The sequence below is a fragment of the Bos indicus genome, chromosome 18 (assembly GCF_029378745.1).
Source record: "Bos indicus isolate NIAB-ARS_2022 breed Sahiwal x Tharparkar chromosome 18, NIAB-ARS_B.indTharparkar_mat_pri_1.0, whole genome shotgun sequence".
Lineage (NCBI taxonomy): Eukaryota > Metazoa > Chordata > Mammalia > Artiodactyla > Bovidae > Bos > Bos indicus.
In genome coordinates, this window is record NC_091777.1 from 47,765,487 (window position 1) to 47,791,914 (window position 26,428).

Below are 26,428 nucleotides of genomic sequence, written 5' to 3' on the forward strand. Positions count from 1 at the left end.
CAACAGAAGCCACATCTTAAATAACACATTACTTTAGATCCTTTTAGAGTACTTTCATTTATGTAGGGAACAAAAAAAAGGGGGGGGGAAGGAAGTTTATTTTTGTTTTTCTTTTTTGCTTGTTTGTTTGGCTGCTCTGATTGGCTTGCAGGATCTTAGTTCCCCAAACAGGGATTGAAACTGGGACCTCAGCAATGAACTTGGGGAGTCCAAACCACTGAAAGGCCAGGGAACTCTTGGAGAGGGGAGGTTTCAAAAATAGTTTGAGGTGGGCTTTAGCCTTCACAACTTAATGGAACTGGCTGGTAATCAGTTGGGAATCACTGTGCGAGGTGCAGCCTCAACTCCTTGCCTCTCCCATTCCCAACTTCTGCATTTGGCAAGCCCCAGCATCAACCGGCAGTAAGCCTCTTAATCACAGACGTAGCCGGTGTCTCCAATCTCTGTGGCCTTTGTGGTCACAGATACCCCAGAATGTCCAAATATGACTGTCAAAGACCACTAGTCAGTGACTACAAAACTCACTGATCCACTCCGATTGCGGAACAGTGAATTAGGCAGATCTCTGATGGCAAACCCACACTGATCTCCAGTGATATCCCAATGACTGGGAACCAATCACTGACTCTCACTGTCCCACCTCCCCCGACAATTACTGACAGTCCCAAATCACTAATCCCCTCCTCCACTGATCCCGCTATTCCCTATACTCTGATCTACACAAGTCGGGTCACTGATATCTTCAGATTCCTTTCCAGCGATGATCTAAAGGGAGTCTCCATCACTGATTGCCTAAAGCGTTTCTCCAAACATTGATCCTCACTGACCACCCTCAGTGAGGATGAACCTCGAAGTTTCCACAATCACCAGCTTCAGGTACCCAAACAGAACTTAGAACCTCCAGTCACTGACCCCTCAGGCTTCTGATCACTGAGTCCTAACGCCGATCAAATCAGCGTCTTCAAAGAAACTCATTTGTCCTCAAGACACTTGAAGATCACTACAAACTGACTTCCACGCATTCTGTCAGTCAAGAACGCTAGTTTATTGATTTCTACATACTCCCAATTCATCTTCTTCACAGACACTAACGCTGATTCCCATAAACCCGCCACCACAGACTCTCTCCCAAGAGGCTCAGACGCCCAATCACTTAACCCTTCAGTCCCCTCAGTCTCTGACCCTTACGGGTATCCATGACTGACCCAGTCGGGCCACCGTAGTCGTCTGATCGCCATCCTACACACGTCTTGAATTTTGACTATTTCTCACATTGATCTTTCCCATTTTCCCCGCATCCGCGCCCATAACCTGAAATTGACTGCCGTACCACGCTGCCTCTCCACGGTATGAGCTCTTCCCAAAACGAGTGGCCGTGCGCAGACTCAGTCGCATCTTTGAGGCTGGCTGCCGCCGCCTGGCATCTTTCCAGAGAACAGGATTCTGGGTTTCTGAATGTCAACGGCAGGTATTATGGCTGCGCCCACTAGCCAACCGCTTGCAGGGGGCGGCCATGTTTGAATCTGTACCGTACAGCGGATGACTAGACCCTTTGTTAGGCGATTCGGCTATTTTAGGGCGGAAAGAAGCAAGTGTTTCTGGGTCTCTAAACACAGATATCACTGCTGCTTTTAGCATCTCAGAAGCTCAAACCTCCTGAGGTCAATATAGCGGCTCCCTGACTTGGAAATTAAGATTTCGTTGTCTCCAGTAGGGCAGTGAGGTAAGATGGCCGCGTACGTGTTATACAGCTTAAGTGCGGTGTGTGCGGCCATCTCCCAGGAGGAACGTCCGTAAAGCAAGGTACAACTTTGTCTGGGCCAGCTTTGTTTGTTGATGAACAGCGGAAGAGAGAAGCGTTTCTCTTGGGGAGCCTAAGGCCCCGGGAGGAAGAGGAGTCTTTACTAGGGGGGCGGCGCAGCAAGAAAGGGCAAGTACGAGGTTCTTAGCCGGTTATTGAAAGAATACGTGAAGAGCCGGGTCTTTGTCATAGGTGGCTTTACTCTATTCACACTAAAAATAAAATACCCAGTTATTTTACCAGAAAATGGGTTTATTCTGGAAACTGCAATGGGTTTATTGCAGGGAACTGCAATTCCAGACAAGCAAGCTACAGTAAAACTCATAGGCAAGTCCAACAAACGAGGAAAATAAACTTAATTTTGTAAAGAAAAGGGAAGGTATTTGGAGGGGTCGGGGGTGGGGGGCGGTGGTTTTGAAGGAAAGTCCCTTGGAGAAACGTGAAAGTTCAGAGTGATGACAGTTTCTCTTTGGCTGAGTTGCTGGGTAGTAGATTTCTTGTAGGAGGTACAATGTACATCTCCTCTTGTTGAGGCCTGTGAATAACTATTTCCTTTTGATTCCTCTGTTGGGGTCTGTAATTGACATTTCTTCCTGTAATTGACATGGGGTGGTACTGCCTGAGATCTCCCCCTTCAGGCCTCTCTACTCTATTTGAGTGAGGTTTTCCTCTATTTTCATGCTCTAGAAGACAGAAGGGTGTGAGTGCAAGCAGTTTATTTGACAGGTAGGGTATGGGTGAGACCGAGGAGGGATGAAAACCCACACAGAGTGCATCCATGAGTAGAGTATCGCTGAGCAATGGGGGCTCAGTCAAGGGTTGATGAAGATGAGATAGTTGTATGTCATCTCTGGTTCCTCATTGTTGAGGGCTACTGTAAGGGCCTTAAAGCTGTAGCACTTTCAGCCTGCCTTAGGAGCAGGTCTCAGGCAGAGTCTGTAGGTGTGTTCAGGAAGAAGCCAGCCCTCAGCATATGGGCATGGTACAGACAGCATTCACCAGAGTCCTGTTTCTAATACCAGCCAAAGCGGTGCTCTGCACATCACAGAAATTGTTTTGGAACATCTCTCGAAATGATTGGTTTGTCCTATGAAAATAGCTTTTAAAAAAATAAACCCATAATTCTATTTGGTGGTCAAAACAAGTGGTGTAACATCTGACTTCTAAAATGACTCCTGGACTTCCCTGGTGGCCCAGAGATTAAGAATCTGCCTGCTTTAGCAGGGAACACCGGTCAGTCCCTGGTCCAGGCAGATTCCACATGCTTTGGGGCAACTAAGCCCTCATGCCGCAAACTACTGAAGTTCATGCACCCTAGGACCTATGCTCTGTAACGAGAACAAATGAGAAGCCTACGAACCACAACTAGAGAGTAGCTTTTGCTTGCTGCAACTAGAGAAAGCCTGCATGCAGCAACGAAGACCCAGCAAACAAAAAATAATTTAAAATAAAGTAAAAATAAAATGAAAATGACTCCCAACAATTCCTATCCCCTGGTATTTACACCCTGTGTAGCCCCCTTCCATGTTGTACCAAGGCAGATCTGTCAGGTTGATAGTATACAGTAGAAGTGAGAGTAAGTTGTAAATGACACCCCAGCTTCTGACTTGGAAGTGTTCATGCTTTTTCTCTCAAATAACTTACTCTGAGAGAAGTTAGTTGCCATGTCATTGAGGACACTGAGACAGACTATGAACAGGCCCATGTAGCAAGGAGCTGAGATATCCTGCTAACAGTCAGGGAGGAACTGATGTCGTCTTGTATCAAGTGGGTCACCTTGGAAACAAATACTGTACCCTAATTAAGCCTTGAGATGACTGCAGCCCCTATCAGTACACGGACTGCTACTACATGAGGGACTCTGAAACACCCAGCTAGCAGCTTGCATATCCTTGACTGTCATAAATATTTGTTTTTAGCCACTGAGTTTGGGAGTAATTTGTTATTCAGCAGTAGTTAATTTGGATACTTTTGGTAAAAATGCTCTAAGTGATCTCTCTGGATTTCTTGAACAAGCTCCTAAACTTGTGATTGTTCTATCAAATCAGAGGGGATTTTTAGCCATTTCCTCTTCACTTGCATAATAGAGAAATTTAAGGTTCTGCTAGATATTTAAAATTTAACAAAGAGTTTAAGAGTCTTGCTTCATTTCAATTAATACAAGTGGGTTTATGTGACACTTTTGAAATAATTAATGACCATTTAGAGAGTGCCTGTGACATGCCTGGCCTGTCATTGGCCTTCTCACTTAAAGGCCTACCCTCATTCTAGCACCAGTCATAAAGGCAAAAGGAAAGAGAGTCTTGGAGTGTCTTATGCTTGGAATTAAATGCTCTGCCTCAGAAATGACACAAGTCATTTCCTCTCACTACTCATTGAGTAGTCACCCAACCACATGAAATACAATCTTACCATAGAAACAGAAATACAATCTTAGCATAAGCTTGGAATGGGGAGAGCTAGAAATATTTAAGATCCCCTGGAGAAGGAAATGGAAACACACTCCAGCATTCTTGCCTGGGAAATCCAATGGACAGAGGAGCCTGGCAGGCTACAGTCCGTGGCATTGCAGAGAGTCGAACACTAGTTAGCGACTAAACCACCTACCACAAACTTCAGGATATCCACAAACACTATGAGAACAGTGTTATCATCACCATCCTAAAGAAAATGCAGTATAGAGATGAGGTGACCAGTCTATAATCTCTCAGTTAATAAGTGAAAAAGAAGGACTCAGAGCCAGGTATGTCTATTTTATACAAAGGTAAAGGATCATCACAGGCTTCCCAGGTAACACAGTGGTAAAGAATCTACGTGCCAGTGCAGGAGATGCAGGTTTGATCCCTGGGTCGAGAAGATCCCCTGGAGAAGGAAATGGCAACCCACTCCAGTATTCTCACCTGGGAAATCCCATAGACAGAAGAGCCTGGTGGGCTACGTCCATGGGGTCGCAAAAGAGTCAGACAATGGCTTAGTGACTAAACAACAACAAAGATCATGACCATTATTGTTAAAATTTTTTTGTTACTGTTAAATTTTGCTTCAACATATCTAAGGCACTGAATTAGCGAACAAAGAGAGGCCTGAGGTCTCCGATAAAATAAAGAATACTCAAGATGTTGTGGCCTGGTGGGGGAAAGGAATACACAAGAAAATGGGTAAAAAGAGTGTTTAAAAAAAGAGTATACACTGTAGGATTCAATTTATGTGAAGCTCAAGAACAGGCAAAACAAATCTACTGAGTTATAAATCAGAAAGCAGTTGACTCTAGTAACTATGACTCTGAAGAGAATCTCTTGGGGTGATGAAAATGTTCTTGTTTAGGGTGGCGGTTTCAAGAGTCTGTATAATCGTCAGGACTCATCAAAGTAAACACTTTTGATTTGTGCATTTATTATATGTAAATTGTAGCTTAATTTTTTGAAGCCAAAGAGTGTTCAGCGTTTTGAGAGATCATGTTAGTAGGGAAAAGAGAGAGATGTGAAAGAACTGACAGAACTTTACCCTAGTTTGTGGAAAGATGAGGCCCTGGTGAGACCATCACAGAACTTATGGCTTATGATAGTGCCCTCTCTGGAGGCCCAGACAGAGCCATTAGAGAAAGGAGTCTCCAAGGATTCGTGGTTTGGCAAATTAAAGGCTCTGGGCTAACCTAGCTTGCAGTGACCATCAGCTCTTATTTATTCCCTAGGCTGATAGGTCTCAGCCTGTTGAACCAGATATGGTGACCTTCTACACTGTCATCATTTAAAGGGATGCCAGGCCCCAAGTTTGGCATAGAAGGAGACATAGCTCTTCCCTACTCTGGAGCAGAAAGAACTATGCCTTGGGCTGAGCAGAAATAGGTCTTTGCCCTTGCATGAGTGAAGACTGTTCTGGATCTAGGTGGAATGTGACCTGTTTCCTGGATCAAGATAGATCTTGAGAGTAGCCTGGCATGAGCGAAGACCACACCCCATCCTGTCCTGTCTTGAGTCAGGGGTGTTGGTAGTGGCAGTAATTGGTGATACAAGTCTCAAAGTATAATTTTCAAAAAGTTAGAACTTGTACAGATATTCATTTAACTTATTAATGAGGGAACTAGCAGGATTGGAGATTTGGTGCAAAGTAGGTGTTCAAAGTAGTTTCAATCCCTAGGTTGGGAAGATCCACTCAAGTAGGAAATGGCATCCCACTCCAGTATTCTTGCCTAGAAGATTCCATGGACAGAGGAGCCTGGCAGGCTACACTCCAAGGGGTTGCAAAGAGTCAGAAATGACAGCATAACACACACACACACAAATAGGTATATAAGTCAGTGTCAATATATATTGCAGTGTCAATAAGACTGCAAAGTTAAATAGATATAAAACTAATGTCCTATAGGGCAGTAAAACCATAAGCTTGAAGGTTATCTTTTCTTCAGAGAATCAGTTTATATAGAACAAATATATGAAATGTACCAACTGCCAAGTTAAATTTTATCTATGTAGTCTGCATCCTACTTAGTAGTAAAAAGTGACCCAAACAAGGGTACATTCTACCAGAGCAGTGAGTTCTCAAACTGGTAGAGTTTTAATCCCCAGGGAACATTAAGCAATCTTTGGAGACAGTTTAGGGGGAGGAGTGGATGCCATGGATGCTTTCAACCACACAGAGAATAACCTGGTACAACAGAATTATTTGGGCCCAAATGCAAACAGTGCTGAGTTTAGGAAAACTTTCTCAAGAATGATTTGTTAGACTTTGGGTGGGTTTGTTAGACCATGCTCTAGTATGACTTTGAAAAGGCACAAAGGATGACACAGTATAGTTTCCTTATTTCTGGGTTTTTGATAATTTTTCTTAACACAAAGTTGGGGAAGTGTTGATAATCATTGGATCTGGGTAATGAATACTTGATGATTAATCTTTTCTCTCTCTTTTTTTTTTTTGTATGTTTGCATAGCATCTTAGTTCTCTGACCAGGGACTGGGAATTGAGCCTGGGACCACGGCAGTGAAAGTACTGAGTCTTAACCACTGAACCGCGAGGGAACTCCCTAGGATGGGATTAAGTGCTAATAAGAAAAAGTGAAGAGTTAAAATTGGACATATTTAAGGATGAAATATTCACTGGACAACAGGAATAAAAAGACCAAGAAGATCCAAGAATGAATTCATCCCACTCTATGTGAGGCATCCTGAAAGAGGATTTTGCATTGAAGCAGAAAATAATTCTGGGACTTGCCTAGTGGCACAGTGGATAAGAATCCATCTGCCATTGCAGGGGTCACAGGTTCGATCCAACCAACCCTCCTATCCTCTCCTTCCTCCCCACAAATTTAGTTCAATCTGTGTGGAGCACTTAGTGAACCTCAGTGCTATTGATATCATTCATCCATCCATTTAACAAACTTGTACTGAGTCTCTACTTTGTGCTGGTGCCATGCTGGGTGCCTTGGACACAGCAGGAGGAAGACAAAGTCCTGACATCATGAGGGTTATGGTCCAGTGGGGAGGGAAGAATGATAAATCAGAAAAAGAAACACTTAATATTAGGTCAGAGGGTAGTACTTGCAGCACAAATATAGTACAAAATAGGGAGTGACCCCAAGAAGTGTGTTACTTCATACACAGTGGTGTGTGTGTAAACTCTCCAAACAAGGAGAGGACAGCAAGCTTCATGGAGAATGAGGAAGCAGAGTCTCAGAGAACACAGCCAGGCAAAGGCCCAAAGAGAAACAAGCTTCTGTGATGTTAAGAGCAGCCAGAATGGGCATGTTGATAGATAATAAAAATGGTGACCAGCTACAATTAAAGGGTTTTCCAACCCCATGTCCCCTTTTATTATAACTTTACACTATAAACATTAAATGTAAACTTGTAAAAATACAAATAACCAAAATTGTATGTGAAAGACTGATATGCAAAATAGAAAAACGTACATATTCTAATATATAATCATATAGTACATATTATATATCATATAAAATGTTTTTATTGTAATAGGAATATACAATAATAGATATTGCAGTGTACTATATTATATACAATGTTACAGTATATAATGATATGCAATATAAAATTATAACTAATGTACAAATCTAATTATATATATTTATCATCTAATTTCTAATAATCTTTTATCAAACATAATTTATCATACAGTAAAACATAATACTTCTGAGATTCATCCATGTTGGAGCTTGTGTCATAACTCAGCTGCATAGATGTACTATACTGTATTTAGTTATTCACCCATTGATGGGCATTTAGGCTATTTCCAATCTTTTCGTGATGATGAATGCAGTTCCTATGAACATTCAAGTACATACCTAATTTCTCATTTCTCTATGGTAAAAACCTAGAAGTGGGATTGCTGGGTCATAGGATAGGTATATAGTTACCTTTATAAGAACTTGTGAAACTTTTGTCCATAGTAGATATACTACTCGGTATCATTCCCACAGCAATACATGACAGTGTCTATTGCTCTACCACTATGTTATTTATTCACTGCCATTCTAACAAGCATGTAATGGTATGTCATTATGGTTTTTATTTGCATTTTCCTGATGACTATGTCCAGTGTCTTTTCATCACCATACTTTCATTTGTATCTCATACAACCATATGGATGAGTCTCAGATACATTAAATGAAAGAAGTCAGACTCAAAAGGAGATACATACTTACATATTTATATGGATACACATACATTCATGACATGTGAAAAAGGCAAAACTATAGAAACAGGAAACAGATAAGCAATATTGAGGGGTTGGGAGTAGATTGATCAAAAAGGGATAGGACCTTTCTACCATGTGTAAAATAGCTAGCGGGAACCTGCTGAATAGCACAGGGAGCTCAGCCTGGTGCTCTGTGATGATCTAGAGGGGTGGGATGAGGTGATGAGAGGGAGGGGATATATGTATACATACAGCTGATGCAGGTTGTTGTACAGCAGGAACTAACAGAACATTGTAAAGCAATTATACTCCACTTAAAAAAAGAACATTTAAGAAAGAAATACTCATAATTTTTTAAAGAGATAGGAAGGAATTTAGGGTAGTGAAGAATCTGTTTTTTTTATTGTAGTGTTGACTCCTTGATTTTATGCTGCATTTGTCAAAAACTCTCAGAAATGTACGCTTTTAAGGGTGACTATTACTGTGTGTAAATGATACCTCAGTAAATCTAAATTTTAAAAATACCTCAGTACTAAAACACTGGGCTTCCCTAGTAGCTCAGCTGGCACAGAAACCACCTGCATTGCAGGAGACACCAGTTCAATTCCTGGGCCAGGAAAATCCCCCGGAGAAGGGATAGGCTACCCCCTCTAGTATTCTTGGGCTTCCCTGGTGGTTAAGACAGTAAAGAATCTGCCTGCAATGCAGGACTCCTGGGCTCAATCCCTGGGTTAGGAAGATCCCCTGGAGGAGGGCATGGCAACCCAGTCCAGTATTCTTGCCTGGAGAATCCCCATGGACAGAGGAGCCTGCTGGGTTATAGTCCATGGGGTCACAAAGAACCCGACAGGACTGAGCAACTATGCACAGCACAGCAGCACTATGATACTATGTTACAGTAAATATAAGAGAGATATAGTTGAAAGTAATTTATAAAATAACATACATTTCCCTCTGTGAGGTTTGGGTACAGCCATTCAGAGGTTGGTCTTGTGTCAATTTATAACTGGTAATATTATTAACAATAGGGACACTCTCCTTGGTCTGCACTAGCTCTGCTCCCCTCATGTGAACCATATTAAATCCCTTCATCTTCCATAAATCTATTTTACAGGTGAAGCAATCAAGGCTCAGGGGAGGTTACTGGGCATCAGGGTTGGCACCAGGATTTTAATCCATGTTGACAACTTTAGCTATTTTGCTTGCATCACTCATGTAGTAAGTCGGTATCTCAGTATGTGATCTCCTGGGGGCCCCAGAGCCTCCCCAGTCTACTCCAGGCCAACAATTCCCTGGACAGTGTGTATGAGGCTATTACCCTCTCCTTATCCCTTCTCCATCCCCACAGGGTGCCTGTCCATGCAAACAGTGGGGACTTGGACAAGCAATGCTGGGGGACTTGCAGGAGCCATACTAAGTGGTCTGATGAAGCAATGTGAGCAACGGGGAACCAGCAGACACTATGTTATTGGGGGCAAATAGGGAAATAGGTATTACCAGGATTTAATGGAAGAGTCATAGATACTGTATTAGTGGGTAATGGTCATCAAAAGACTTTGTACGAGTTGTTAATGGGGGTCCTACAGGGATGGCTAATGTGAAGTCTATGATGTCTTATCAGTCATTGCCCTTACCTGGGGATAGGGAAGCAGATGAACAGAACACACCAATGTTCAGAGAGTACTGGGGGCATCACCACATACTGTGTTGGGGATGGTTACAAACACTGCTGTGTGGGGGTAATAGAAGACTGTCACTATCACTATAAGAGACAATTAATGGAGGGAAACAAAAGCCATTCAGATAGAGATGTCATGAAAAAATCAGGAGATAATATTAAAAGTTGGATTTGGTAGGTTATACTATGGTTTCCTACTACGAGGATTGTTGTAAGCGGTCATCAGTCATGATTTAGGTGAAAACTGGAATAAATCAGGAGTATGGAGGTTACCAGACTGTTTCACAAATGAGGCAAAGTAATATACATTATGCTGGAAGTTAACTGGAAGATGTAATGAATAAGTTCTCCAGACATTATTTCCTGGAATTAGTAAGAGGTGACACAGTGATGGAATAAGGTAAAAGGAGGATAATGGAGGGTGTCCAGACATTGTGGATTAAGAAGGGGATAATGGCGAGATCTCCAGACACTCTCCTGAGGAGTTAGCAAACACTGTCCCCAGTTGGGGGATAATGCTGTGTCACAAAACATTTAGTGAAGCCCCAGAAGCAATACTGGGTGCAGTAAAAGGGGGTAGTGGGTCACCAGATATTGTTCTAAGATAGTGGGTTCATCAGTTACTGTGAAGCAGTGAGATAAAGAGGAGCTAATGATGGATTAGATATCATTAAGGTAATGGGACATGCCACTAATCACTGCCCAATTTGATTATTGGAGGTTATATGAGAATCCTTAGTCCTGCTCCCTCCACCAGGTTCTGTCCCCATTCTTAATCCCCATGCTGCTAGTCACAAAGGTGAGAACAATTCTGTACCACCTATTGCCCACTCTCAGCGTTGTCAATGGACTGACCTGGCGGAACCAGTTTGGCCACCCAACAGCTGATCATTCAATTGGTTCCTCTGCATGCATATGTGAGGCCACTGCTGCTTCAGTCTTAGGCTGCCCACCTGACATCCAAGGAAAGGCAACCCTTCTCTCTGCACTTGGTTTCTCCAAATTAGCAGCTTTGGGCAGACCTGTCAGGGCATGATAAGCAGGTCTGTACATCAGCTTAGGAGGTAGGCAAGGCCCTGTCAAGGTGCAATTGGGGTAGGGCAGGGTTGTGAATGCTTGGGCAGAATAAGCATGCTTTTTTGTGATCACTTTGGAGCTGACTGAGGTATTTTGGAATCATTGAAGGGAATCTTGAAACATCAAGTATCTATATGGGACTGATTTCCTATGCCTCAGTTCTCTTTTCCTTCAATTGGTTGGCATCAGACCAAAAGGTTTACAATGATGTTACAACTTTTGGGACAGGAAGGAAGGACTGAGGGTAAAAAAGCCTGCTGTGTACTAGGTAAGTTGGTTCTCCCCATCAGAGCATCTTATGCTGTAATATAGAAAGCACGGGGCTTCCCAGGTGGCTCAGTGGTAAAGAATCTGCCTGCTAATGCAGGAGACACAGGAGATGGGGGTTCAATCTCTGGGTTGGGAAGATCCCCTGGAGAAGGAAATGGCAACCCCTTCCAATATTCTTGCCGGAAAAAAATCTCATGGACAGAGGAACCTGGTGGGCTACAGTCCATGGAGTCACAAAGAATTGGACATGACTGAGTGAGCACAGCACACACATAGAAAGCATCAAAGGGAAATCGTGAGAAGAGCAGGGTCAACACTCCATAATGTGCATTCATGGGAGGACTGCTGTACGTTAGGCATGGGTCTAAGTTCACTATGGTGAACAAAATGGGAAAAAAACATTCTAGAATGGGAACCATAGACAAGTGAAATATACAAGGTACTGTGGTAATAAGTGTTATGGAGAATGACAGAGGAGGAAGAGGAGAGGGATGGAATTTTAAGTCAGATAGGTAGGGAAGGGAAGGGAAGGCCTCTGCAAAGAGATGCTGCTGGACGAAAGACATGAAGGAGTAAAGCACACAGATATGAGGAACTGTGCTCTTTGAAGAGGGCACTGCAAATGCAAATTAGGCCCTGAGGCAGGACCTAATTTGATGTGTTTGAGGGACATGGGGGAGAAGGTCCTTGTGGAGTGTATGGAATGAAGATGGATAGAAAGAAGACAGTGAAGGTAATGTTGAGGTTTGTTTTTATGAGTTAGTGATTTGTTATTGTCATTATAAAGGGCAAGTCATTAAGGAAGGCAAATGAGCTGGAAAAACTATGACAGCAAACGGGAGACTGAGGTGAAGAGTTGACTGAGAGGACCTGAACATCCTTACTTCAGAAGCTTTCCTGAAGGTAATGGGAACTCACAGGACATTATGCTGCGGGGTAATTAAGGGTCAATAAATCTGGGAGATAAGGGTAGTCAGCAGACACGGTGTTTAGCATGAATGGACAATCATAATGCAATTATAGCAGTCAGAAGACAATGTGCTGCGTGGGAGTTGAAGACACTGATAGCTAACGAGGGGTGCTAGAGGATAAGGGTGCAGTCAACTGTATACAAAAATAATTTTTCATTTATTGTGGCATCCCTTTCTTGATAAAAATATGCAATAGGGAATTGTATAGACAAGACCATGTTAGATTCAGCAGAAGAATGTCACCCAAAATTCTGTTAGACAATGTGTTCTGCAACAAACACCTCACAGAACTCAGGGCTTATCATTATCATATATATTATGTTGTTCTACCATTCAGCTTATTGGCATGTTACCTATTCCATAGTAAACAGGGTTATCATTAACATGACTTCACAGAATGTTTCCAGTGCAGAATTTGGTAACAGTGTTCCATTACAGTTTTCATGAGAAAAATTCCACTAATGTACCAAGTTGACAAAGTTCTTTCTCAGTATAAATGCCTCATGGTTTACTGACGCTGGTGACAATGTGGAAAGGAGCCCTCTCTTAGGGCCCTTTCAGAGATCCTCTTCTGTATACTAATATGTGACATTATGATGGAGCATTTCTACTTAAGATAATATGCATAATTTCTGCTGCACGAATTTCATAATATAAAATCAGATCTGATCTCACTGAGGTTTCTCTCAGACTGTTTCTCTTAAGTGTGAATACTCTGATGCACATTGAGCACTGACTTCTGAACAAAGCCTTTCCCACAGACGACACACTTATAGGGTTTGTCTCCGGTGTGTGTTGTCTGGTGTTTATTCAAATTTGACCTGTCAGTGAAGGCCTTTCCACACTCTGCACACACATAAGGCTTCTCTCCTGTATGAATGCGCTGATGCACTTGGAGCTGTGATTTCTTAGTAAAGGATTTACCACAATCACTGCATTCATAAGGTTTCTCTCCAGTATGAATCCTATGGTGTATAATCAGTTCTGACTTTTGTCTGAAGGTCTTTCCACATTCAGAACAGATGTAGGGCTTCTCTCCAGTATGAGTTTTCTGGTGTTTACTGAGATTTGACCTGCCACTAAAGGCTTTCCCACATAAAGCACACACATATGGTTTTTCTCCTGTGTGAATTGGTTGATGCACCAGGAGCTGAGATTTGGAGGTGAAGGACTTCCCACAATCGCTGCATTCATAAGGTTTCTCCCCAGTATGAATTCTCTGATGAGTAATAAAGTTTGACTTCCGGATGAAGGCTCTCCCACACTCAGTGCACACGTAGGGTTTCTCTCCTGTATGAATTTTCTGATGCACAATGAGTATTGACTTCTGGTTGAAGGCTTTCCCACATTCATGGCATTCATATTGCCTCTCTCCAGTGTGAATTTTCTGGTGTATATTGAGGTGTGACTTCTGGGTGAAGGATTTTCCACAGGTACTGCATTCATAAGGTTTCTCCCCAGTATGAATTCTCTGATGTGTAATCAAATCTGATCTCTGAGTGAAGGCCTTGCCACATTTAGAACATATATAGGATTTCTCTCCTGTATGAGTTTTCTGATGTGTAATGAGATTTGATCTGTTAGTGAATGCCTTCCCACATTTAGTGCACGTATAGGGTTTTTCTCCTGTGTGAATTCGTTTATGCACATGGAGTTGTGACTTGGAAGTAAAGGATTTCCCACAGTGACCACATTTATAAGGTTTCTCTCCTGTATGAATTATTTGATGGGCTATCAAGTGTGCCTTCTGGATGAAGGCTAGACCACATTTCATGCATATATACGATTTTTCTCCTGTATGAATTCTCTGATGCACTGTGAGTGCAGACTTCTGAGTGAAGGCTTTTCCACAATCACTACATTCATAAGGCTTTTCTCCGGTGTGAATTCTCTGATGTATAACCAACTCTGACCTGTAGGTAAACGCCTTACCACATTCAGTACATATGGAAGATTTCTCTCTAATTTGAACCTTCTTATGTGTATTGAGGTTGGAATTATTGTTGAAAACATTTCCATATTCGCTGCACATAGACGGTTTCATTCTTGTGTGAGTTCGCTGATGTACCTGCAGCTGTGACTTGGAAATGAAGGACTTTCCACAATTACTGCATTTATATGGTTTTTCTCCAGTGTGAATTCTTCGGTGTGCAATCAAGTGGGTCTTCTGGATGAAAGCTTGTCCACATTCAATACATATATACGATCTCTCACCTGTATGAATTTTCTGATGCATCTTGAGCGTGGACTTCTGCGTGAATGCTTTCCCACACTCACTGCACTCATGGTGTCTCTCTCCAGTATGAATTTTCTGATGTATACTAAGATCTGAGTTATAAGAGAAGCCTTTCCCACATTCACTGCATTCATAGAGTTTTTCTCCAGTATGAATTCTCTGATGCCTGAAAAGAGAAGAGACTTGGAAAAAGGCTTTCCCACATTCACTACACTTATAGGGCTTCTCTCGAGTATGAGTTCTCTGATGTGTGATGAATTCTGGCTTCTGTACAAAAGCCTTCCCACAGTCAATACATACATAGAGTTTTTCTCCTGTATGAACTTTCAGATGTACCTTGAGTTGTGAATTCTGAGTGAAGATATTTCCAAATTCAGGACATTCATAAAATTTCACCCCAGTATGAATTTTCTGATGTTGAGAGGGTACTTGTTTATAGTTGAGAATTTTTCCACATTGATTATGGTCCCGTAATTTCTCTCCTGTTGGAGTACACTCTTGTTTAGTATAGGAGGAAATTTTACCATATTCAGTAATCTTATTAATGTTCTTTGATCCACTGTTTCTATTATTATTGCATAAATCTAAATTACAGCTTAAAGCACTTCCAAATAAGTCACATTGATGATGAGGTCTCTTTGGGGAAGGAATGTTTTGGCTCACACGAATTATTTTTCTTATGCCCTTATATGCATAATCCCTCTGTATAGTCAATACTTTCTTGATGAAAGCCACATTTCTTAAAGATCTGTTTTCTCTCTGATGATAGCTCTCTATCTGGTCACCAATCTGCCACAATTCTTCTAAAATAAAATACAACAAAACGTCATTTGTAGCATCACCTTCCCTCTCAACATAGAAAATTTTTGAGGTTGAAACCCAAAGTCTCCTTCTCAAAGGAGAATGATTTTAGCTCAAAGAACAGCTAGCTAAGGCAAGATGAGAGGCTCATATGGTTCATCCAAGTTGAACACAATGAAGAGTGATGAGGGTGAATTAATGACTTAGTAGACTTGGTGACAGGGGTGACAGGAAACACCTGGGATAGAATTCAGTTTATTTAGAGAATAAACTTTATGAACTCAATTCACTATGTGCAGAAGTGAAAAAAGGGCAAAGAAAAAGATATACAGCACAATAACATTTATATAAATTAATAATACATACCCCAAGTCATTTTAAACTTTAAAAGACCACATATGAACTGAAAAGTATCTTTCTATCATAAGAAACAATTGCCTGTGATGGGAAATGAGATGAGTATGGGGGAAAGAATAAAAAAGGAATAAATAGAAAAAAAAATCCTAGAGAATCCTTACTCATACTGATGATATTAGTGCATCCTGAATGAAGACATGATCAAACTCAAACCTCATCTTGCAAAGTACAGAAATAAAGCAATTTCAAAAATCAGTCAGCCAGGCAGAGAGTCCCCAGTCAGTACGAAGTCTCAAGTAATTTTGGAAGGAAAAGTCAGAAAGGTACTCGTAACAGTTAAGTGACAGTGAGCCCTAAGTAATCAGTTGGATGAAAGGCATAGGGAATGGGAAAATGAGAAATCTTAAGTCCGTGACTATGGAGAAAACAGGAAGACAGCATGACTGGAGATAAAGTTTAGAACCATCTCACAATAATGAGAGAGGACTAGCAGGAATGGGAGTGTGTGACACATAGTAAGTTTTAAAGAAAGCAAATCCACAAACAGCTGAATACATAAAGAGTGAATCTCAGACAAGGGGGAAGGCAGAAAGAAAAGAGTGTTAGAGAAAGTGAGCATAACCAAGATAAAAAGAAAATACTTAATGAGGCAGATTGGCATGTGAGCCAGAGGCCAAAAAGCCAATGAAGAAGATAGTTAGAATTGACAAAGGCATTTACGTAGAAGGCATTTAGTTATTTCAAAGGGCAATGTCAAGGGCTCTCAAGGGAAAAAAAAAAAAAATCAAAACCTTTCAGAAGAGTCATACTAACAGCAATTCAAAGATGCCAGCCTTTCTCAAGATGGCTGAGATTTACTCCCCTGTGTCCCATCAGTCTGGGTCACTCTCACTCACCTGGACAGCTCTGATATGGGCCCTCACCTTGCAGTGCCCATGGCTCCTTTCCTTGTTCCAACATGAAAACCTTGGTTTCAGGAACTTGATATCCTGTTCATGAGAAATGATAAAAGGTCTTGCTTGCTTCTGCCTGCGCTCAGTCATGTCTGACCCTTTGCAACCTCATGGACTATAGCCCACTAGACTCCTCTGTCCATGGGATTCTCCAGGCAATAATACTGGAGTGAGTTGCCATTCCCTTCTCCAGGAGATCTTCCCGACCCAGGGATCAAACCGGGGTCTCCTGATTGCAGGCAGATTCACCATAAAGTATACACAAATCTATTCTAAAAAGTTAAAGTTTATCAAAATTTATGCATACAAAAGCTTATAACTGTACATGGCACCATTCACAGTCCAGAGAAATGTAGACAAATGTAAAGATGCAATAATAAATTATAACTACATAAACTGTAGTACATATTGTACTACTGTAATAATTTTGTAGCTACCTCCTATTGCTATTTCAGTAAGTTTAAGTGCTGTGAATATCCACTTAAAACACCCTAATCATCACTTCATGAGCAATCCCTCTCTCCAATAAATTGCACATAGCACTAAAAAGTAGTCTCCCTGGGTTTTCATGTACTTTTTCATGTTCACTCAATACCATAAACCTTGAAAAATATCATGGAACCCATACTAAGTGCCATTATAAGAAAAAGTTGAATTGCTTGATTAAAGTCCAGCTAATTGTGTTTCAGTCCATGGGGTCACAAAGAGTTGGACACAACTGAGCGACTGAACTGAACTGAATTGAGTTTCTGAGCCCGATCAATAAAGTTTTATTGTTCAATGAGGCTTTGTTTTTCAGGAAACTAACCATGTATCTCTGAGAACAAAGTACAATTAATCCTTGAACAAAAGAGCTTTGAACTGCATGGGTCCACTCACATGGATTTTATTGAAAATATTTTCCAAGCGAAAGCTGTGGTTGCCAGCCATTTCAAGATAAACAAACTCAGTATGAGGACCATTCTAAAAAGAGAAAAAGAAATTCATAAAGCATTGCTGTAGCTAAAGCAGACTATACAAAAACCTTGCACTTTTAAGAAATACTTTTTTATCTTCTATTAAAAGTGGAGTTTTGGGCTTCCCTGCATAAGGAAGTGGCTCAATGGTAAAGAATTTGCCAGCCAGTGCAAGAGACACAGGTTCAGTCGCTGATCCTGGAAGATCCCACATGCTGTGGAGCAACTAAGCCTGTGTGCCACAAAAACTATTGAGCCTGTGCTCTAGAGCCTGGGAGCCACAACTATTGAACCCATGTGCTGCAACTACTGATGCCCTCTGCAACAAGAGAAGCCACCACAATGAGAAGTCTGCACACTGCAACTAGAGTAGCCCCAGCTCACTGCAACTAGAGAAAAGCCTGCACAGCAATGAAGACCCAGCACAGCCAAAAATAAACTTTTTTTAAATGTAGTTTTTATGTGGGTTTAGAATTGCTATAAGAGAAGTATATCTAGAAACTCTAATACTATATGATAAATTAAAGCAGAAGGAAGGTGAATGGCCTAAAGAAAGAGGATATAATTCCAGGAAAAGATGGTTTGATAAATTTAGAAAGAGGTTTGGCTTTTAAAAAAGATAACAGGACAAGCAGCTTCTGCTGACCAAAAGGGAACACATGAGTTCCTGGATGCCTTTAAGAAAATCATCATCAGCCGCCAGTCTTTTGGCTGTAAAACAAGAAGGCCTGAACAGCAAGAAACTTCTTTCTGTATTGGTTCCACTGATGCTTGTCCCTTAAGTCAGGATGTACCTAGCCAGTAAGAGACTGCCTTTTAAAGTTCTTTTCATATTGGACAATGCCACTGGCCACCCAGAACCCCATGAGTTCAACACCACAGGTGACAAAGTGGTCTACTTGTCCCCAGACACACATCTTTAATGTAGCCCCTAGATCAGGGGATCACAAGGATCATTAAAGCTTATTTTACATGATAGTCCACAGAAAGGAATGTCAATGCTATGGAAGAGAACCTTGACAGAACATCATGAAAGACTGGAAGGATTACACCACTGAAGATGCCATTCTTGTTATAGAAAAAGCTATAAGTCATCAAGCCTAAACCATAAATTCCTGCCAGAGAAACTGTCCAGATGTTGTGCGTGACTTTACAGGATTTACAGCAGAACCAATCAGGGAAATCATGAAAGACATTGTGAATAAGGCAAAAAAGGCGGAGGTGAAAGTGTGAAGGATTTGAAGATATGGATCTTGGAGAAGTTCAAGAGCTAATAGACATCACACAACAGGCTTGGTAAATATGAGGGCTTCCGAATCAGTGCCAGATGGTAGGAGACAGACATAAAAGAAGCAGTGCCAGAGAACAAACTGACATGAGACAGTCTAGCAGACGGGTTCCACTTGCTTAAGACTGTTTCTGACTTCTTTTACCACATGGACCTTTCTATGATATGGACACTTAAACTAAAGCAAATGGTGGATGAAGGATTGGTATGGTATAGAAGCATTTTTAGAGAAATAAAAAAGTGAAAAAGTTAAGACAGAAATTATGATGTATTTCTGTAAAGTTACACTGAGTGTGCCTGCTTCTCCAGCCTCAACTCTTCTACCTCCCCCACTTCTGTTGCCTCTGCCACCTCTGAGACAGCAAAACCAATTTCTTTTCTTCCTCCTCCTCAGCTCACTTAATGTGAAGATGATGAAGATGAAGACTTTTATGATGATCTACTTCCACCTAAAAAGCAGTAAATACTCATCGTGCTATACAGTTAATAAACTTATCTGTTGTATATGCATGTGTCTTCCTGTGAAAATCTATTGATAAGAACTGTATGAGGAGTTTTAGTTTCATCATCATCATTGCCTAAGTATTCATCATGTAGAACGTCATACATAAGACCTGTACTGAGGTTGACAGACTATTCTTACATAGGCATAAAGTGAATAATATTTAACATAAAATTAATGTCTGTCTTACTGTTTTATAACTTTGCTTTGCAAGAACTGCATTACTGTAAGTGTGCCTCTTTTGTAATTGTTTTCTCTAGCTTACTTTATTATAAGAATACAATATATAATACATACAATATACAAAATATACATTGACTATGTTATTGGTAACACAAATAAAATAGGTAAATAACATAAATAAAATAAATAACATAAATAAAATAGGTAACATAAGCCCAATAGGTAGGGATTCTTAGGTGGCTCAGACTGTAAAGAATCTGCCTGCAATGCAGGAGACCCAGGTTCAACCCCATTAGATCCCCTGGAGAAGGGAATGGATACCCACCCCATTATTCTTGTCTGGAGAATTCCATGGACTGAGGAGTCTGGCAGGCTATAGTCCATGGGGTCGCAAAGAGTTGGACATGACTGAGGGACTAACACTTTCACATGTTATTGGTAAGTCTTCCAGTCAGAAGTAGGCTATTAGTAGTTAAGTGTTTGGGAAGTGAAAAGTTATATGTAAATTTTCAACTGTGCAGGGGGTCTGCACCCCAACCCCTGTGTTGTTCAAGAGTCAACTATAATATTCACAGTGCCCAAAAGGGAAAAAGAATTCTGGACAAATAAGGGCAAAACCATCATATAAGTCAGATGTCTCATAGCATTCAGCACCTGAGAATAAGAACACTCTCAGTGGGGCCTTCCTTCAGACACCCACGTGACTGTGCTTACCTATTGAGAGCAAGTGGCTACAGGTCTCCAGCATCACATCCCGGTACAGGTTTTTCTGATCAAGGTCCAATTGCTGCCACTCCTCTCTGCTGAAATCTACAGCTACGTCCCTGAAGGACACTGATCCCTGTAAGGGCACATTCCTGTTCAGTATGAATAGTTAGATTTGGAAGATGCAGACACTTTATTTAGGAATATAGAACTTGAGTTTTGTAGTTATTAGTTTACCTCTTTTTTTAAAAAACCTCACCCCCTTCATTTCCCTAAAAATTTATTATGAACTTTTATACAGAAAATGTAAAAGAATTATATAGGGAAAACCTATAAAACTACCACTTATAATCTATCACTAACATGTTACTCTACTTGCTTTTACCACATATTTACCCATCCATCAATCCATCTTACTTTTCTGTGCATTTCAAAAACTATAGGTGCCAGTATGCTTCCTTCTAAATACTTCAAAAATGCAAATCATTAAGTAGAGTATAACATGTTTTCATTGTTTTTAAGATAAGCCTTACATACAATGAAATGTACAAACCCTCAGAGTACCATTTGAAGTTTTGAAAAATGCATATACTTGTGTAATCCAGGAACATTTAAAAAATAATATTTCATATAGAGTGTGCATGTGTGTGTGCTAAGTCATTTCAGTCTATACAGAGTGTATATTAAATATCTAGTTCTACATAATATTTTATGGAAGAAAGAAGTCCAGTAAAGAATTTTTGCCATTGTTCTATACTGTTGCTGCTGCTACTGCTGCTAAGTCACTTCAGTCGTGTCCGACTCTGTGCGACCCCAAAGACGGCAGCCCACCAGGCTCCCCTATCCCTGGGATTCTCCAGGCAAGAACACTGGAGTGGGTTGCCATTTCCTTCTCCAATGCATAAAAGTGAAAAGTGAAAGTGAAGTCGCTCAGTCATGTCCGACCCTCAGCGACCCCATGGACTGCAGCCCTCCAGGCTCCTCCATCCATGGGATTCTCCAGGCAAGAGTACTGGAGTGGGGTGCCATTGCCTTCTCCATTGTTCTATACTATGATCAGTCAATTACTCACTTTTCAAAACTGAAGATTGAAATAGGCTCTCTCGTAGTTTTCTAGCAACTGGATGAATAACCTAAAATATAATTTCTGATCAATTTAGTCCAACCTATTATGCTAGTCCTGGAAACAAAAATAAATTACTTATGTTTCTAATCTTCTAGCAACTTAAAAGACTTAGAAAATAAGTAAGACCTATGTTTAAAAAAAAACGAAGTCACAGATTCACTAAAGGGTTAAAAAGTGAATCTCCATGTAGAAAACACTGAGGTCCCCAAAAAGGAAAAATACATTCTACATGGGGGTGTAAGTTTACATTAATTGAGGAATTTAAGTTAGAAGATGAGAGGTATAATACAGAATGGGGGGGTGAGGGAGGTCATTTCCCAGAAAAGACAAAACCAAAGGTGTGGATATAGGAAAATACACGATGAGTTTGGAGAACAGCAAATAGCTTATGTAAATGAAGAGAAGTCTGCATGACATGCCAGGAAGCTGGTTATGGGGAAAAGAGTTTGCTCATAGAAGAACTATGAATTTTCCACTTTAAGTAAAGGTAATTAAGCTAATCAGATTTATATTAAAATTTTTTTGTATTGCAGAATAACCAAATAAATGATGAGGAACAGTTTCTTACAAAATGCTTTCTGGCTAATGAAGAAGTTAGGATAGAACCAGAATAACATCATTTCATAATTCGTAATGAAATAATAGATTTAGACAATAATCACTAAAGGTTGCTCAACTGTTTCATGTGAAAGGCTGAAGAGAAGTTTAAAATGAATGAATGAGCTAAGAACATCTGTAATGAATTAACAATTTTAACATCATAAAAAGAGATAACCAGGTATTATGTGCCTCCTGATATGATATATAAAGAAAAATACAACCTGAAACTCATTAAGCCTCTAGATCCAACAAATTATTCATACGTAAGGCTTCCTCTGTGCCTCAGGGGCAAAGAATCCGCCTGCAGTGCAGGAGATGGGGGTTCACTCCCTGGGTTGGGAAGATTCCCTGGAGAAGAAAACGTCAACCCATTCCAGTATTCTTGCCAGGGAAATCCCACGGACAGAGGAAACTGACAGGCTATAACCCATGGGGTCGCAGAGAGTCAGACACAACTTAGTGACTAAACAACAACAATGTGAAGTATAGAGGAAAATGTTCAACAATATCAAGGCTAAAACATAAGCTAAATCCAGAAGGCAGCAAATGACCTGTTTCTTCAAAAAATTAATCATAAAAGAAAAAAATATGGAGGGGAATCTTTTTTAACAGTTTTTAATGAAAGCTATAGACAAGATGACTTTATTCCTGCATCTTCTCATTTGTTTCTTCCTTATATTTGTCCTTCTCCTTTACTACTTGGCGAGATTTGGCTTTACCTTCGAGGATCTTTTTGTGGTCTCTGTCCAGTGTTAATCTGGTGATACACCTTGCTGGGGTGAATGCCCACATGGACAGTTGTGCCATTAGCCTTCTCCTGCTGCACTCATTCAATGTAGATGATGTATTTCTTCCTGTAAACCTGGACTACTTTGCCAATTTGCTGCCCTCTGTGGTGCCCTCATACAACCTGAACTTCATCATCCTTTCGGATGGGCATGGATCAAACTTTGTACTTCTGTCTTAGCTTTTTAGAAAGGGAAGACATAATTTTCCTGCAAATGTGGGAAGGCACACTGAAATGCCTTTTTCGATTCTTGCTTAGGTCAGAAGTCACAAAGGGACTGAACTTCATTTTGGCTGCTGGCGCTTCAGTGATGGCCACAGAAGGGAAAAGGGGGATCTTTTCTTTATTAAAAGAGACTAAGAGAAGTCCCTGGCAGTTCAATGGTTGGAAGCTGGAGCTTTCACTGCCGAGATCCCAGGTTCAGTCCCTGGTTGGGATCTAGGATCCCACAAGCCTTGTGCTATGCTCCCCAACTCCCCCCCGCCCCAAAAAAGAGACTTCAAAGTCATACTAACCAAGTGCAACTTACGGACCTTGTTTGGCTCTTAATTAAAGCAAACCAACATTAAAAAGATACTTATGGCATGTTTGTTTGTTTGTCTTTGTGCATGCTTAATTGTGTCTGACTCTGCAACTCCATGGTCTGTAGCCCGCCATGCTCCTCTGTCCATGGGATTTTCCAGGCAAGAATACTGGAGTGGGTTGCCATTTCTTCATCCAGGGGATCTTAAGAGAAATTCAAATAAAAACTGTATATTAGATGATATCTAGAAATTACTGTCACTATGTTATAGGTGTGATAATGGCTTTATGGTTACATTAAACAAAAAGGAAAAAAAGAATTCTCATATCTTAAGAGATATACATCAAAGTATTCACAGATAAAATGGTTTTTGGAATTTACTTTCAAATAATCTGGCAGTTGGGGAGGAGGGTGACTTTAGTTAATATAAAAATGACAGAATATTGATGACTACTAAAGCTGAGTGATCAGTATAATAGATACAAGGGTTCCTTATACTATTCTCTTTACTTTTGGATATGTTTACATTTTTTTCATAATAAAGTGTTTTTTTTTTTTTTTTAAAAAAAAAAAACAAAAAAACATGACCATTTACATTTTAAAAATCTAGTCTGGAAATGCATAATTGAAGGAATGACTTATTTCCACCTGGAGTTATAAACACTTAAAAAAGTGTTTATAGGGACTTGAACATCCCACACTCAGCAAATTGCAGAAATAACAGAGAGGGTATTATCAATGCTACAGAAAAGCAAACACCATCTAATCAACATTTATAGGATACTTCAACAAAAGAAAAATACACATTCTTTTCAAGAACCCACAGAACAATGACCAAGACAGACTATATCCTAGGCTGTGAAACAAATCTCAACAAACTGGAAAGCACTGAAATAATGCAAAGTTGTTCTCTGAAAATAATGGAATCCAAGTAAAAATCAGTAACAGAAAGACAACAGAAAAATCTCCAAAAGAATTATGTTAGAAAATAATAACAAAAACTGAAAAGTCACAAAATATCTTGAAATCAATCAACACACTTCTAAATAAACTACAAGTCAAAGAGAAATCCTCAAAAGAAATTTAGAAAATACACAGAACTGGAAGAAAATGAGAAATACTACATATCAATTCATCTTATCTCTCATTACCATTAAGTGCTGTCCTTTTAAAATCTTTGTCATGCTGGGCAAAAATGGTAATGCATTATTATCTTTACAGTTATTTGATTACTAACTAAATCAAAATTTTTATGTTTATTGGCTGGTAAAAATTATGTAACATATCAAAATCTGTGAGATGCTGAAAGGGAAGTTTATAGAAAAGAGGAAACACAATCCAAATAAAAAATGGGCAGAGGATCTGAATAAGGCATTTTTCCAAAGAAAATATACAGATTTCCAACAGATATATGAAAACATGCTCAACATCACTAACGATCAGGGAAATACAAATTAAATTCACAATAAGATACCACCTTACACATGTTAGAATGGCTATTACCGAAAAAGCCCACCATATAAAACAAAACAAAAAATACCACAAGAAATAACAAGTGTTGGCAAAGATGTGGAGAAAAGGGAATCCTTGTGCATTACTGGAAGAATGTAAACTGGTACAACCACTATGGAAAATACTATGGAAGTTCCTCAAAAAATTAGAACTATAACTGTCTAGTGAAAGTTAATAAATATCTTAAAGGTTCTCAATACAAGAAAAACATCTAACTATGTGTGATGAAAACTAGATTTATTGCGGTGACCATTTCACAATATATACAAAGATTGAATAGTGTTATATACCTAAAACTAATGTGTGATATGTCGATTACATCAATTTATAAAAAAAAAAAGGAAAGGGGGAAGTTCTCAAGTCAATAATCTAAATTCCTACCTCAAGAAAGTAGAAAAAGAGAAGCAAAATAAACCCAAAGCAAGCAGAAAGAAGAAAATAATAGAAAGTAAATATCAATGAAACTGAAAACAATTTTTTTAAAAAACTAGAGAAAAATCAATAACACACAATGTATTATTTGGGGGAAAAAATAAAACTGCTAAATCTTGCTAACTGACCTAGTAATCAAGGATTAAAAAGATACAAATCACTGATATCAGGAATGAAATAGGTCTATGATTACAGATCTGGCAGCCATTAAAAGAAAAATAAGGGAATACAAAAATTCTATGCTGGTAAGAGTCAGCAATTTATAAGAAATGGACCAATTCCTCAAAAACCACAAACTACCAAAACTTACATTATGGCATAGATAAATTGATAATCCCACAACCATTCAATTAAAAAATCTCCGGAAAAAAATCTCCAGGCCCAGATAGTTTTACTAGAGAGTTCTACTAAGTTTTTAAAGAAGCGTTAGTCTCATTTTTACATAATCCCATTCAGAAAGTAAAGGAGGAGGAAGCCCTTCTACTTAAGCCCAACTAATTTTATGAAGTCAGTATTATTACCCTGATACCAAACAGGACAAAGACAGTACCAAAAAGAAAACTACACACCAGTATGGCTTTTATGAATTTAGATGCAAACATTCTAAACAAAATACTGGCAGACTGGATCCAGCAATGAATAAAAATAACCATGCACCACAATAAACTGGAATTTATGGAAGAATTCTCTGTATTATATTCTGCAATGCTCTTTGAATCTATAATTATTTCAAAACAAATAAAAGTTGAAAAACTATATTGAAGAAAGATTATTTTCATAAGAGAACATTCTGAAATGAGCAAAACTGGAAAAATAAGTCATGAAAACCACTGCATAATTCATGTGGGAGAATACAAATTTCTTACTTACCTAAAGTAAGGCTGTAGTAAGGCTATAGAACAGATTGATATTAATTATTAAGGAGGTAAAATTGATACCAAGCGTGAAGATGAGATAATGGAATTCAAGTAACTCTCAGTTATCAGTTTTGTGTTGTTATAGATTCTAAGGTCACAGTTGAA

General features: G+C 39.8%; 1 protein-coding gene and 1 pseudogene across 11 annotated transcripts in view; both read right to left on the reverse strand.

Moving 5' to 3' along the window:
• The window catches only part of ZNF585A (zinc finger protein 585A), a 59,936-nt gene that overhangs the window by 28,770 nt on the left and 4,738 nt on the right, over window positions 1-26,428 (reverse strand). The window contains exons 4-7 of one of the 11 annotated variants that reach the window (XM_070772005.1): window positions 23,455-23,665; window positions 20,436-20,562; window positions 16,736-16,828; window positions 13,146-15,484 (exon numbers count right to left, since the gene is read on the reverse strand). In XM_070772005.1, the coding sequence (XP_070628106.1) occupies window positions 13,146-15,484; window positions 16,736-16,828; window positions 20,436-20,469 (2,466 nt within the window). In that variant the 5' untranslated portion in view covers window positions 20,470-20,562; window positions 23,455-23,665. The other 10 variants (XM_070772006.1, XM_019979026.2, XM_070772011.1 and 7 more) reach the window with 10 other exon arrangements.
• Window positions 22,752-23,227, reverse strand: LOC109572399 (large ribosomal subunit protein uL24-like; annotated as a pseudogene).